The 15,634-nt window shown below is 36.5% G+C and overlaps 1 protein-coding gene across 2 annotated transcripts in view; it reads left to right on the top strand.

Annotated features, from left to right (window-relative positions):
- Tmem214 (Transmembrane protein 214) overlaps positions 1 to 15,634 on the top strand; it is a 29,774-nt gene that overhangs the window by 690 nt on the left and 13,450 nt on the right. For both annotated transcript variants that reach the window (XM_072303421.1, XM_019041056.2), the window contains exons 2-9: positions 730 to 920; positions 1,572 to 1,863; positions 2,231 to 2,419; positions 3,274 to 3,476; positions 4,327 to 4,428; positions 5,345 to 5,456; positions 7,179 to 7,253; positions 8,496 to 8,629. In XM_072303421.1, the coding sequence (XP_072159522.1) occupies positions 730 to 920; positions 1,572 to 1,863; positions 2,231 to 2,419; positions 3,274 to 3,476; positions 4,327 to 4,428; positions 5,345 to 5,456; positions 7,179 to 7,253; positions 8,496 to 8,629 (1,298 nt within the window). The remainder of the gene's footprint in view (positions 1 to 729; positions 921 to 1,571; positions 1,864 to 2,230; positions 2,420 to 3,273; positions 3,477 to 4,326; positions 4,429 to 5,344; positions 5,457 to 7,178; positions 7,254 to 8,495; positions 8,630 to 15,634) is intronic.

The following is a 15,634-nucleotide window of genomic DNA, read 5'->3' as shown; positions in this document are numbered from 1 at the left end:
TGTCCTTTGCCTTAAAACTTCCATCGGAACTCCTGTATTGAGCACCATCCGTGTTATATACATTCGTCAGCTAATGTTCTTATTTTTATACATCTCCCACTAAATATTCACAAATCTCAAAGACTTCTCCCTGAAAGACAATTTCTGTACCTGCCCAACTGATTCATGTGTGAAGCTAACATTATTCTTCATGTAATGGTGATAAACCACAATCTTAGTGCCACCATATGTCAGTTTAAATGATTGGCGCAGATAGCCCTCAAATCCCCAGTTTCCATAGGAACATTCACAAGTTGCAGTAAATAAGTTACGATCTATATTTTAAGCAGATCCAAGGCCGCATAGCTTTTTGGTGTAAGTTCATTCAGTACTCAAGCAAAGGTTCTGTGCTGTACTTAGTTAAGGCTGAAATGGGCGAAAATTATTCGGAAATCATTTGGTGAATCAACAACGTCGATCAACTGTCTCAATTGGACAAATACTTGACGGTTCATCTATCTTATCAAGTAGTGTGGACCAAGCATCTAATCAGTGTTGCTGCACCAATTTCAGTGATTGCCGAAATATTTGTGCTCAACTCAGGGACAGGGTGTACAGAGAGTGCTGCAGCAGCTTTCTCTCAATACATATCCATCAGGAGTCATTCAGGTACATTGAAAAGTGAGAGAAGAAATTAATTAATCCATCAAAATTTCTCCTAATATATTTTGTAAATTTCTTAATTTTCAGTGCCAGCCTCTGAAGTTCACACATTATATGCAATAAATAATGCTGAAGTGCCAAATAAGAAAAATGGAGCAATCCCCAACAAAAACAAGGTTGATGAAGGGAAGAAAAATGAAAAGAAGGCGCCAAAGAATCCATCAGGGAAAAAGTCAGCCCCACGGAAAGCTGTCTCCTTTACAGCTGCCATGATTGCGGTATTGAGCCAATCACTCTCAAATCTTTTTATCTGCAGCAGAATTAAAGGTCATCTGTTGACGGAGTCCTGCCCTGAAAAACCCCAAATGAAAAGGGTCCTATGACTTCTCTGCCACACAGGGGTGCAGATAGAGCTAAACTCTCCCTCAAATTTAGTAAGCCCTACCCAATTTTGAATCTTAATTTATGATCCCTAAGTACCCCTAAAGACTGAAAAAAAAGAAAGAAAGAAAGAAGAAAAAAAAAAAACTGGCAGGACATAACCCATTTGTATGGGTATCTAGTAGATGTAAACTCTCCGTAATGTAGGCATCTCCTCCATTGGGGACTCAATTTTAGGAGCTTTTTTTAGTTTAGAAATTGTCTTAGAGAAAACCAGTGGCATCAGTGTGTTTCTCGTGAAATTTTACCCATAGAGATCTACTTAAATAGCAAATCCCCGTGGCCTGCAAGAGCTGCATTAAGAAAATTTACAAACCTATTTTATGCAAGGAAGTAATCATTACAGGAGATGAAGATTTTTGAAGCTTTGTCATTCATATTAAAGTATAGACAACGAAAAGAGTGACGAGAGAGTGCTAAAGGAGCAGTCTTATGCAGGTTGATGTATTGAAGTTTTTGGTCTAATCCTATGTCTCTGTGTATTACAGCTAGGGAAGCAGAATTTTGATGATTTGAAACTGGAGGTGGAAATTGGAGGAAAGCGTTTCTCTGAGATTCCACTAATGCGACTAAGCAATCTTGCAGCCTACGTCAACCAAAAACTAGGTAGCGAAAAATACAGTCTTGTGTTGGCGTTCGAAACGCTTCACATGCCTCTGAAGCAGCTTCCATCGAATGTTCATAGCCTGCTACAGAAGGAGCTTTTAGCGATCGGCGAACCAGCTCTAGCAGATTATTTTGTTATGTGTCTTCAAATGGCAGTGGAAGAGCATAGTAAAGGTTTGTTTTTTTACAGTCTGTTACATTTCTTCATTTTGTGTAGCCAATTAAGGCATCCATTTTACATCTTGAAGAGTTAACCATTTGTCAAACCCATGGTAAAAATGCGATTATTAAAGTTGGTTCCGTTTTATTGATTTTTGCATTCAGCCCTCCTTCCAAGGTGAAAAGTTGAGACTCTAGAAGGTAGAAATATTTACATGAGTTTTTACAATGCCAAATTTTTCCACCAAAAAATTAAATTTAGATACCTGCATGGTGAAACTAGCAAAACATCCAAATTCTTAAGTCTATTAAACAATGGTGAATTTAACTTTCCAAATTATCTACTTTTTCTTAATTTCATCCTCTTATTTTTACTTTTCAGGCTCACAAATCAATGGCTATCTACTTTTCTTGCAGTTGTTATCTGTTTTGTCCCCAAACTGTGTTACTAGCAATATTTCTAAGATTAAGTCTCTACTGGAAGCAAACAGCAAGAAACCATCAAATGTTTCGGTAATTCTATGGGCCTGCTGCCTAGAAGCTTTGAAAAGTTTCTTCGCTGGTTACAAAGGTATGTTTTCAATGTGAGGAGCACACTTGCTTTATAATTTTTATTTTATTTTTAAAGAAAATTTCATTTAAAAGATAAGGCCACTAGACAAGGTCTAGAGTAGAAAATAATGTCTCATGTTTTCTCTTCAAAATTGTATGCAGACACAATTCACATTTTAGAAAATTTAAAAATCAACTCTTGAATGACAACATGCATTCTTAACACGAATCAAATTGAAGTTAGATTGTGCAAAGAATGTAATCTTTATTTTGTTGTTTAAGTAATTATTTAATTTTGAATAATTTATTTTGCATCTTGTTTAGGAATAAATTTTCAGACTTTGTGTTGTGTGTTTAGTTTCCCTTGTGCTATTTTGCAGAGAAGTGTTGCTTGATATTTTAATTCATACCTTGCCTGGAAAACCATTGTAGCCACTACAGGATTATTGATTGCTAAGGAGCAATACTGCCTATCTGCAAACAGACATCCATTCCAGTAATCCGGTCGGCAACCATTGGCCTCTGTAAACTCTGTAAAGTGGGAGAGAGATTTTTGTTTGAGACGTAATGAATGAATTCATCCTTTTACCTTCTCAAATCAACATTTTCATCAAAAAAAGTGCTTAGAATATCCCTTTTTTAGTACTTTTTTATTATTTACATTAGTTAACTTACCTAACGTAATGCGTAAAGAAAAAAATTGAAAATATGGCCCAAATACAGTAAGTAGGTAACAGTCTTGCACTGAAACTCAAATGTGACTCTAAAGCTAATTTTTGGTTTTCATTGCTTTAATTTCCTTCAGATTAGTTTGAACTCATATCTTCTCACACATAATGAATAATCAAAATGTCCCTCTCTGCTTCTTTTCAGCTTTGACAAGCATTGTCCTACCGCATCTAGATAATCACCCGCAAGCAGTCTCTGCCTTCCTCCAATATTTGTTTTCTAGTTCGCCCCACGTGCGGCCAGTGTCTCCAACAATGTTCGCCAAGCTGTTACATAGTTTTGTTCATCCACCCTTTAGCAAATCAAGCTCTGTGTCTCTCTATCAAAGTCATTTTCCTTCTTTCATTGTAAGTTTTCTCCTCAATAGGTAAATATTTGACTTTCTCTTAGTATATTATTCTGAAATCGTAATCTTGTCGGAAAAGAAAATCGTTCAGACCAAACTGATTAAGATATTAAATGTGTGGCTTTGATTTTTTATTTTATTACCGTTCTAGTTTGCATGTACTGCAAACTGCCGTACTGTTTTTTCAAAAGTGCAACAGAAAATCTACCTTATTCATTTTAGCAGTGAAAGTGTGTACAAAACTTTACTATCTGATTTTATTTATTTCTTGTAGAATCTACTATCCTGCTAGGGTTAAAGACAGATTTTCACGGAAATTTGTGAATATTTCTCTTCGAGATTCGCAGAGAATTTTTTTCTCACTTTTATTTAAAGGATGTAGAAATTTTAAGGTTTATGTCTTCAACTTTTCTTAAAAATAAATATTTCACTGGGGCAATTTTATCAACACGGGCAAGTTTTCTATCAGAACTCACATGTTGCCTGCCACGGTGTTTGAGGTACGTATTTCCCCTTGCACCACTGCGTTTTTCTCCCTCCTCTCCTTACAAGAAAAGAAAAGTTCCGTGATGCTTTTTTCCTCATTGAAGCCGTGCCGGCTATGAGTACTAAGCATATATACGGCTTTGACAACTGCTTGCTTCCTGGGAGCACTCAATGCGAGTCCCCCCCCAAAAAAATGACTGGTCAAAATGACTGGCATAGCACTCTTGGAACTCTTCAATGTTGATGCATGATCGGCAGACAACATGTTAAACGGCCCTCACTTTTGTCCCATGGATGAGCAATGGGAAATTGAAGGTGCCTTGCTTACTCGTTTTTCATTTTTGGTCATCTCTGTTTGTTTGCAGAAATCTTCCATTAACACTATACCTCGTGATACTCTGCATGAATATTTTGAGACTTCTCTAAAGTACCTGACTCCAACTTTATCTATTCGTATTAAACCTGAGGTAAGTTGCTCTAGTTTAGGTGCCAACCTCTCTCGGAAAATTAATTTTTTATAGACCTGGAACAAGTGCATGGATTGAATTGTGATGAGCCTAACTGCATCTCACATCGTCTACTTTTCTCTCGTGTTTTATTTTCTTAATAGAGAACTGAGAGAATTGACGCCTTTCAACTTTTCGTGAATTTACCCCAGATTATGAATAATATACTCAAAATTTCAAGTTTAAGTGTCGGGTAGTTCTCTAGGTATTTAAAAATCAAACATCAGAGAAGACTAGACATCGTCTGATGTGATTACGCTGATTTCCAAACATTTATTAGATTAAGATCCTCATTGCTTATCTGATTCAATTATCCTTATGATTTTTTAATTGTCACCTGTAGCTTTTATTTGTTTACATTTTGACAAAACAATAGTCTCATTTTCCTCAAATTCAATGCTAATTAGATTCTTGAGTCTGAGATATTAGATCTTGTAATTACGCTTGTGAGGCTTGTCCTCAAATTTTATTCTGGCCACCTTTAAGGAGATACTCTTAGGAGCTAAGACCACCAGGCCAAATTTTTGACTGCCATTTATTTTCTCTGGAAAAGGACATTTTCATAGCAAAACTAAAGGCTGCCAATAATGTGAATACCTTGAGTTTTTTTTTTATTCATAAGCAGCATTTTTCTCGAGTAAGCCCGTAGATTTGCCAGTTACTAATCGATAAAAATAAGTGAACTTGCTGTTTTACGCAGAGAAGAAAGTGGAAAGCACTGTTAATAGCACTTAGTGATGTGGGAACTAAGAACATTCTGCACCCCTAGGAAGTGAAAATGTATCGATTAATGCAGCATTGTTGCACAAATACATATGTATTGACTTTTTATGAAAATATTTCAGTGTCATCAGTTTTCTTTTTTTTTCTTTCACAGCTGTGCTCTTTTACTTACAAGTGCCTTATTAGTGACCCAAAAACAAGTGGGGTATGGAAAAATATATTTACTAAGAATTTATCTCAGTCTTCAGTTCTTTTGTCTTTTATTAGTAAGTATCTTTTAAATCCATATATTTAGTCTAAAAGCCTTTGTTCAAAATGTTTTCTGGCCTTAATAAAAAAGAAGAAATATCAAAAGGAAAATTAATAACAAAACATTTTCGCTGGGAAACAAAAAATACATGAACCAGATACTTTTTACTCGAAATAATTCTAACAGTTGACTTCATTTTGACTCTCATGCCTAAATAACTCTAGACACAATTATTTTCTATGTCACATGCTGCAAAAAAGTCCGAGTTCTATGATTTTCTTGCAGACAGTTGCCGAAGGCAAATATTTGTTATCAATTATTCATATCCACTTTTTCTATGAGCATTTTCTTTATTTTATTTTATTTTTTTTTTTTTGGGGGGGGGGGGGGGTTCCTCTGTGCATGTATAATTTTTTTCTCTTTTGATACACCCTTCTTACATTATAAATTTTGCTTTTTAATATTATAACCATGTTGCCAGGCAACAGTCTTCATTGATTATGAAATGTTTAAAGAGATCATGAATCCATTACGCATTTATTAATTAGTCCATTCTAGTGTACAAATAATTAAGAAACCTATTATTACTCATTTTCAAATTTTTTCCTCCCTTAAAATTTCTGTTGTGATTCCAATTTGTGTGTTGAGAAAGCTACTGAATGAAATCTGGTCAGTAAATACCTCTGAATAGATTTATATTTGATAGCCTTTGCAATCAAATTGTAAAAAAAAATTGTCAGTTGCCTATTATTTTTCTCTCTGAATTTTGCAAAGCAAATCAATTGTAGGTTGAAATTCAATTTTAAACAAAAATATAAATAAATTACCTTTGGCTGTGTGCACTAAGTTTTCATAATCCAAGTCTCTGGAATTCAGTATTGAAACTTCGCTGGGACTTCAAAGATGATTATATTGATTCTTACTTCTGAAGAAGTTTACTTTTGAAATTTAAAAGAAAAGTTGAATAGACTATTATTACAACAAAGAGAAAAAATAAATGGAATTCTGATGATCGATCATTTAGTTTAGATGATGTCAGAATGTAAAATATGGGGAAAATTTTAATTTTGATTACTAGAGTAGCACAGTTAGGCTTTTGAAAAACCAAGTATTCAGAAAATAAATAAATAAATAAATAAAAGAAAAAAACTTTGGCTTCCTTACCACTTTATTTTAGGGCATATTCTAGTGTGCTAGCTCTGTCCAACCTTAATCTATGTGATAATCAAAATGCTTCCGAAAATTACACCTGTAGGAGAAGCTGGTTAGGAGAAAAAAAGTAGAATGAATCAATTTTACATCAAAGAATGTTTTTTTTTTCATTAAATTTTGGAAAATAGTAAAATTTGACCACCATAAAAGTAGGGCTGTTCTATTGGTCGTAGGTAAGCTACCAAAACAGTTTCATTAGGAAAAAGTTGCGATAAGAGCGCTCTTACCAACAGCGTTCTGAGTTTTCGGAGCTGACGAAAATAGGCTGTTGCCATGTGTACTTCTATTTTACGCGCCGCCATGCCAGGCAATCTAACAAACTGTCACACAGGAAGCAATGCATTGAGTGCGAGCTCTCAAAACTCTGATAAGGCGGGCTGTTAACGATATCATCGTCACTGTCGGTACCACCACCAGTATCGGTTTAAGACAATACTGATCCGGCAAAAATTCGTTAGAACACCCCTACATAAAAGTTCCATTTGAAAACTGCTGAGCTAATATGACCAAAATGTTTTGCTTCTAGGTGAGAAGAATAGTACTAAAGTAGGAAACGGAGCAGTCAAAGATTCTCAGCACGGCAAAGGTGATAGTAATGTTGGTAAGTCTTTTTCAATCTCATGGTCCAGAATGGTAGAGCATTTGCCCCTGTTTTACTATTGTGCTTCTGCTGTAGAAGAAGCTCTCTGTGCTTCTTGTATTTTTACAGCAATTTGTGAAAAAAATCAATTATCATGAATGAGTTTTTGAGTTTCCCAACCGAATCATGATAAACCATGCAACAGTGATAAGTAAAATTCCTTTTAAGGATTTTAATGTTGACTAGTTTCTTCAGATGAAATATTCATTCAGCAAAAAGCATACAAATATTTTTCTGTCGAATTCTCAGGTTTAATGGATTAAATGATAAGTGAGTTGTTAGCAGTTAATTCATTGAGAAACATCCACAACTTTTTGAGGACATTTTTATTTAATCAAAATTAGCCAAGTTTGATCGTTCCAACAGTATACTTTTTTAGCGCAGGTATGGCTACAGAGCATTGCAATGGTGTAAGTTCACAATCACACAACTCGGTTTGCAACGTCCCAGACTTCCAGTCATACTTTATTTTTAAATGGAAAACTACTCAATTGCAATTCTCTAAAACTGCTGTGATTTTTCTTCTCTGTGCAAGAAAGTTCTGCATGAACTTCAAGGAATGATGTCAATTTGTTCTGCTTTAAAAAATAACAGAGGCGGAGATTTTCAGACACTGCAAACGAGATATGTGATTGCGGACTTACGCCATCATTCTGTAACTTACCTCTATTCAAGTGCTCAGAAAAAATATCTCTTACACATATCAGTCAGGGCAAGGAGTTTTTCTTAATTACTTTTATCAGAATGATCGTAGAAGAGTATGTAGGGTTTCTAAAAACCAAGAAAGTTAGTGAGATGAAATTCGTCAGAGACAGGTCAGAGAGATTCAAAGAAAGAAAATGTGTAAGCAGAAGAGTTGTGAACTTCTGTGCAACATTTACATTTTTTGCATAACCTCATGGCGCCTCGATATTGAGCATTGTTACGCTCTCCCGGTTTGCAGTGAATTTTACCCTCGAAAATTCCAGGCATATCCTGGTCTATCTTGGTGCTTTGTGCTGTTTATTTTTTAATTTCTTTTGATTTGAATGAAAAGGTCAGAGAGAATCAGGAAAATGGAAAATTTATGGGTCAAAGAAAACCTTGTAAGTCAGATGGAGGAGGAAAATTTGAGCAGACCTCCTGGTCTGCTATTTTGCTATTTAATTAACAAAATTTATGGCAATGGCAACCACTTACTAGAATGATTTATTTTTCCGCCAGACAAAAAATCTACTCCAGGAGTAGACTTGCAGTCCTTGTTCGGAAGCCTCCTCAAAACAGCAAATGACCTGTCTGAAAAGAAGAAAAGCCAAGAGGGTCTTCAAGAGTGTAAAAAATGTGGAAAATTATTGGAGGTAAGTCTTTTCTTTTTATCTACAATGCAATTTTTCATAATGTTGCACTTTAAGGTACGATGAGAGAATTGTTAAGAATGTATTCGCTTATCTTTTACAAGGATCTTATGTATAGTAAGGTTTTCTATTTTATATCTTTCAAATAGAGCGCGTAATTTTTACCCAAATTTTTAACCCAAATTTTTACAAAAATACGTGTCAGAAATACTCATCACTTTGGAACAAGCTCAAGTTTTCAAAAATCAATTCAGAAGAGCGGATGTCACGCAAAGAAACTCAATTTCATTGAGACAATCTCCCGTTGCTGTGTGCAAACCAACTTTTGCTATGCGCCCATAATTTAAATAGATAACCTTTCTTTACGGATGTCCACTGCAAAATCTAGCAGATAGTGGCAATTATTGAAAGTTGGCTACTTTTTTCTCCTCTATTTAAATGACTTGTAAGAAAGTTGGTCAGAGTGTTAGCTTGTTGAAAAATGAATGTGAACTGTACAATTTCTCCTGTCACACCCAAAAATTTAATTACCTTAATTCAAAACATGATCAAATAAAAGTGCATGGAACTCACAATCAGATAAGTTACCTTGTATTGCATAAGTTTTAGAAGATGTGGAATGAAAATTGTCCTAGTGGACCTCAGTACTTGATGCAGTTACCGCTCATACTTTTTTTTGCATTGAGAAAAAGGTTGTTGACAGAGTTGTCAAAGTTTGACATTCAGCGTATGCTTATTCTGGCGCTAAGACTTTTTGTGAGGTACCATTGCATTCAAAATTTGACGGCTCCATTGACAACCTCTTTTCCGTTTAGCAAACCGGACCTACCTTCAAGAATACACACCAGGAAGTGCGTTCCGTCTACCCAAAACTGTCTTGGCACTCAAATGTTTCTCCCTAATTTGCCAAAGGGCTTTGGCGTAAAATCACTCCAAACATTGTCTCTTTGCGACTAAATGACTTAGAGGCAAATCAAATTTTGAACAAAATAACTTTTAATTTCATGGAAGGCGAAATCAAGTTTTTGGTCGAGTGCACATTTATTATGGATTTTTGCGACTAGAAATCCTACCACTTCAGGAGAGATTGATTCTATTTCTATAGAAGGTGCAGCTAACAAGGACGTCTAATGCTTCTTGCAGAGGTAGAGTTTGAAGCTAGAGGAGAGTACTAAAAGTCCTATTCCATGGATATGTGAAAGGAAGAAGGGCAAAATCATTGAGCTAAAGAGGATAAGTGGTAAAATAAAAGTAAACAGATGTGGTAGCATACTGTCGATCACCCTTTTGCCACTTAGTAGGCTTACTTCAAATTATTTTCACGATGGCCATTCCGGAGTAAATCCTCCATCATCAGGTGTTGTTTTTGCTCCAGACTGATGGAAGTAATGTCCTGGGTTGGTCACATGGTGACAAGTCACAAACCGAAACCGAAATAAAAACACAAAAAAAAACTAGTAAAACTAAGTAACTAAAACCAAAAAACTAGCAGAAGCAAACTAAAACAAAAAACTGAGGGGGGAAAAAACCTGAGAAAAAAAAACTACTAAAAGGCAAGCGGTGATCGAGGGTAAGCTACCACATCTGTTTACTATTGTACCTCGATAAAAATGACAACTGTCACGTTATTAAAGTAGAAGTATTAAGAGCAGAGGAAAGTAACAGGCTCAAAGGATTCAGATGTTAAAAACAATCAGTTAAAAATAAATCAAACTAGATTGCGTTAATGCAGGTCAAACTTGAACATCTGCATGCCATGTTTGTTATCACTCAAACCCAGAATCCTTCAGCTGAGTAATAATGCTATTCAACCTTCAGTTAGTAAAGAGGGAAAATAGGTTTGCCACAGTCAGGAAATGTCAGGGAATTTTAAAACGTCAGGGTAAAATTGTCAAAGCCCATTCACACCATCAAACTTTTCATCCAACTCTTGGATGCAACTTGTCGAATGGAAAATTCAATAGTCTGAAACAGACGAGAGAAAACGACAATTTGATGAAAAATTGAACGAAAACTTGAATGTGATGTCACCTTCAACTTTTTGTTCAACTTTCCATTCAACTGGCGCCCACCAATTGGATGGAAAGTTGAACAAAAAGTTGGAATAAAATCTTCTGACCGACATGAGCGGAAGCTGTATCTTTGCGAACCGCAGGCTGATGACGATATCACACTGCAACGGTAATTGAATCAAATTTGTTTGCGTCCAACTTTCCATCCAACTTTTCGTTCAATCATGTCTGATGAAAAGTCGGATAGTGTGAATTGCGCTTAATTATCTTTATTAGCTTTCTGCAATGGATTTGACGGCACTAGCACAGCAAGTGTGATTTAGTGACAGCAACGTCAAAAAAAAAAAAAAAAAACAACGACATTCGGCAATCCAGTAGCAGCACCCTATAATTAAACGCATCGTTGCCACATAGTGCCAAAAATTAGTAGGTACCTTTCTCTGCTTGAATCCCGTGAAATATCCCTGTTTTAATTCCATAACACGGCAGCCTTGATTGATTAGCATGATGATCTCTCCAAATCCAAAGTCCAATGGTGGTCAGAGAGAAAAAGAAAAAATATTGATTTACGTAGAAGAGGATTCGGGCGTCTGTCTTGAGAAATTGTACGCATAAAGACAGGTTTTGAAAAAACCCTAACCCTAGTAAAGAACTTGAAATTAATAGAATTTTTTTTTGGAATTTCCATTTTTTTATTTTTTTTGAAAAGAACATCTGTAATTGAGCTCATGTAGGCGTAGATACTTGTAAGTCTGAATAATCTTGTTTTTCCGTTCACGACCGTTTGATAAATCGGTCGTTTCTTGTTCTTTTGCCTTAAAAACTTCGGAAATTCTAATATGGGTCATGTCCTCTGCGCCTACTCCTTACATTTGCATTTTTATGTATTGGTAGCAAAGCCAAAACAGAACGAGAGTACCCGGAACATTTCTATTTTGAAGTAAACCCTCGTAGACTTTTAATTTTGGCGCGTATACGTAGTATACCGCCTTTGCGATCGTTTCGACCCCCCACTCGATACAATAACCGAGTCCCTTAGTTCCTTACCGAAAAGTGACTACCGCGAACTTCTGAGATTTTCCAAAGCGTGTAAAAAGTTTATTTATCCGTCAATAATTGTGATTTAAAGTTGTTTCTCATTCTGGGGCTCATTAGTTTATGTGCAGTGAATACCAAGAGTCTACGTTACTTGGTTTTTTTTAAAAAAACCTTAGAATGGGGCGCGCTGATTTAAAATATGCATATATAAGCAGAAGCAAGCGAACTGATTCGAGGATGGCTGATCAGGTCGGCACTCGTTGAATGAGAATTTCACTTCTTCGTTTTGTTTAAAACGTTGCTTTGACAGATCTCCACAACCCTGTTATGATTTTCAAAAGTTGGTACCTCTTGCTCTGATAGCCGGGGCCAGCAGGATAGTGGTAAGTGCAATCTGTGATGAGCCTCGAGACTCATTAGACCATGTGCTAACCGTGGCCCATACAGAAATTCACTTCCCTATCAGGCCAAAACAGTGCACAGGCAGGCACAAAACCCAGGTAGTGTCCCGGTCCTGGCTCGGTTCGCCGCGTCGCTTTCCAGCTAAAGAACAAAAGGCGACCCTCGCGGTCCTCGTCACAGTCGGACCTAATTACTTTCACTCGATTACCCATTTCACCGTCACGCTGGGATCCATCACATTTTCGAAAAAATTGTTTCGCGAGTACTTAACAATTTTTTCCTTACTCTCCGTTCAAAGACGAATTGAAAGAGGTCTCATTCATAAAAATCGGCCGAATAGAAGAGAAATTACAGTATTCGAAATCCGAAGAAATCAACGAAACTTCTCCAAACAAAAAATAAAATGAAGGGGGAAAAAAGAAATGTATAAATTACAATTAAATATAATTGACCTCAGAATTTGGCAAGCAATTCAACTATATAACGGAGAAAAAATTGGGAGAAATTACAAAAAATTCGCCTCTTGCAAGGGGCTTCCTTGTAAGAATTTTGATCGGAAGGCAAGGATTGAATACCAGCGCAATACACCATACAATACATGGCGTGCCTGAACAAACATTTTTTTGTGTGTCAAAATCGAAAATTCTTTATATTTCTTAACTACAGTGTCTCTTGAGTCGTTTAAGCAAAAAAAAATTCCGTCAAGATTCGGGAAAGTAAAGGCGCTTTAAAAGTATTCTGGGGCTATGTATCCTAACTGTGTCCACACATGGTTTCTGTTCAGCATATCCATGTGTAAGTATTTTTACACGTAGAATCTAATTTTCATGTCAGGGAGTCGACACATCTCGATTTTTTCGATTTCATACGGAAAATTGATGGTTTTTCGGGATTGAAATTATTATTGTTTCATGAAAAATAAATGCACCCAAAATGACTATAGCATATTGATTTTTATATATTTGCTTCCACGAAATTGGTTGGTAAATTCAACGAGTGAGTGCATCGACCTGGTATATCAAGTTTCTGCAATTTTTTACGACAAATCGGTAGATTTTCGGGATGTAGATTGCTTACTTTCATTTCATGAATGAAAAAAGCACGGACATGGTTGAACTTCTTTGCATGGATATACGTTTAAAATAACAAAATCAAGACATATTTAATGCAATTACATTTATATCGAGTCAATTTCTTTTCAATAATATATCGGGATTTATAATAGATACTTACCGGTGATTTGGATATTTTAGCCCCAAAAATACCTTTAAATCGACTGTATCTTTCAGGAGTTTGACAGAATTTTTCCTTTCTTTGCTTAAGTATTACGTAGCACTTTTCTTTTAGAATCTGATGAGATATTGCTGGGGGCAGATCAAAAAACTTAAACTCGTTCGAATGGCTTTCTACATTCACAATACACGGTCTCGTCAAAGTGCTTCGTTGAAGTGTTGGATCGTATGAATTCTCTTGTTGTGCTACTTGCCTATTTTGAAATCTCTGTAAATGAAAACTAAAGGGGTTGATATGTGTGAGTTAATGACGCGCCTTATCAACACATTGTGTTGGAGTTCACTGCTTGTTTTTTTTTTTTTTAAATCGAATTTACATCAAAAAATTTCCGAAAGTCCTCAACAGTCAACAGATCTTAATTCAAGTATTCCAAAGCTTGAAAAGTACATCAAAGGCTTGAAAAGCCTTTTAAAGCCGATGATTTTGGGTTTGGAAAGAAAGTCAAGAGAAAACTTAGTTTCAAAATTTTGCAAAAGGACCCCCCCCCCCAAAAAAAAAAGAAAAAGCACAAATCCTTTTAGTCTTTTGGCCCTCTCAGTTAGCCCTTTTCTCCCCTCCTCCTCTCTCCCTCTCTTTGTCGGCCGTTCTTTTGTGGCGTGGCGGCAAATCTCGGCGCCAAGCGATATGATTATGAAGACAAAAATAATTCCACCCCCTATCCGTACCTGAACTAATAGGGTATCTGCAACTTTTTTACGACTCCCTCAGCACCCTCTCGCATTTTATGGATTTTTCTCCGGTTTTTTAATTTTTTCGCCAACCATAAAATCGAGCCCATCGGCGCGTCATATTTTCGCGCCATTATTTCAAATAGTCGAGTTAAGAAAAATGTCGACGTCACCGCCAACGATAGGAAGTTGTCCATAACCTCACAACCCGATTTCTCCTCGCGATTGGCTGATGATTGGCGCATCTGCTTTCCAACTGTCGCGTCCTGGCATTTTGAGCGCTTTTTCGCGTTGTTTTTTGTGCTTTTGCTTCGTGTCTCGTTCGGATTGGAAAATCGCGTGATCGATTTTTGCAATCTAAGATTCCAAGTTGTGGATTGAAGCTATCATCTCAGTTTGTTTACTTCGCGAGTTCGTAAGTCTCTCGGTTTCAGTGTAGTTTATCATCTTGCATTTGCTGGGTTTCACCAGGAACACAACAGTCCAAGACTTTGCTTTCAGTTTCACGTATAACCCGGCCCTCTTCGCATTTTGACAGGTATTTTATTGCATAACTCCCTTGTTCTTTCATTCTCATCTCTAAGTTTGTATTCTGAACTCAACTCTAGGTCGAGTTTATTTGCCCCCTCTAGTCTGCTGGAACCCAAGCCATTTGCATTTAGAAAGTTGCATTTTTTGCAGCAATGTAAGTATCGCTCTTCCCAGCGAACTACACGACTATCCATTCAGGATTCTGTAGAATCTGATCAACTCATGATTCTTGCCACAATTCACAGTTGTTATCCATTTTTGCACTGTCAACTAAGTAGCTGTATCAAGGGTCAACTAGGGTTTGATTGCTGGCGGCATACGTGTATTTCTCTTATCAGCAAAGTTCAAAAGTCAGCCGACGAAGAATTTCACTTCTTGATCATCCCCTTATCCTTTGTTCTCCGCCCTTACATGCACTTACAAATACAGCTGCTCTATCCTCCGAGGTTAGTTTCTCACACATTATTATTCAATCGAGATGTGATAAATCTTTCATTAAATGATCCCTTAGAAGGCAGGTATTGGCTCCTATCAGACTCTTCGGGCTTTGCTGCGATTATTGTTTGGTCCAAACTCTGCCACTTGTTGCTGTTTGTTTGGGTCTTTCCACGGGTTAATGGGTTTTCTACTGTTAAGTTTTCAAAATAACGGCTCCTATTTCCTTATATTGCTGCTGGATCTTTACAGCATTGGCTGTTTTTTGTTTTGTGTGGAAAAAAAAATTGTATGAATGAATATATGTTGGTCATACAGAGCTCTGGCTGGTGAGAGGAGTGATATGGAATTATGAAGAAAGTAGTGTTGCCTATGTCCAGTGATTCTTAATTACTAGATTTATTGGCTGAAATGCATGCATTGACCTGTTGAGTGGTGCTGATATGAGGCTATTCCAGTTTAAATTTTCCTCATTTATTGACTCCTTGCTAATACCCTGTTCTCTCGGATAATTTAAACTTAGTTGGGACTTTTGAAAAAGTCTCAGCGCACTACATAATTTGCTTCTGACATGGTTTGCGTAGGTGAGCAATTGAAGTATAACAGAATAAATCAAGTGATCTTTCAGA

This window comes from Bemisia tabaci, chromosome 8, assembly GCF_918797505.1.
Source record: "Bemisia tabaci chromosome 8, PGI_BMITA_v3".
NCBI lineage: Eukaryota > Metazoa > Arthropoda > Insecta > Hemiptera > Aleyrodidae > Bemisia > Bemisia tabaci.
This window is presented reverse-complemented; position numbering and strand designations above follow the sequence as displayed.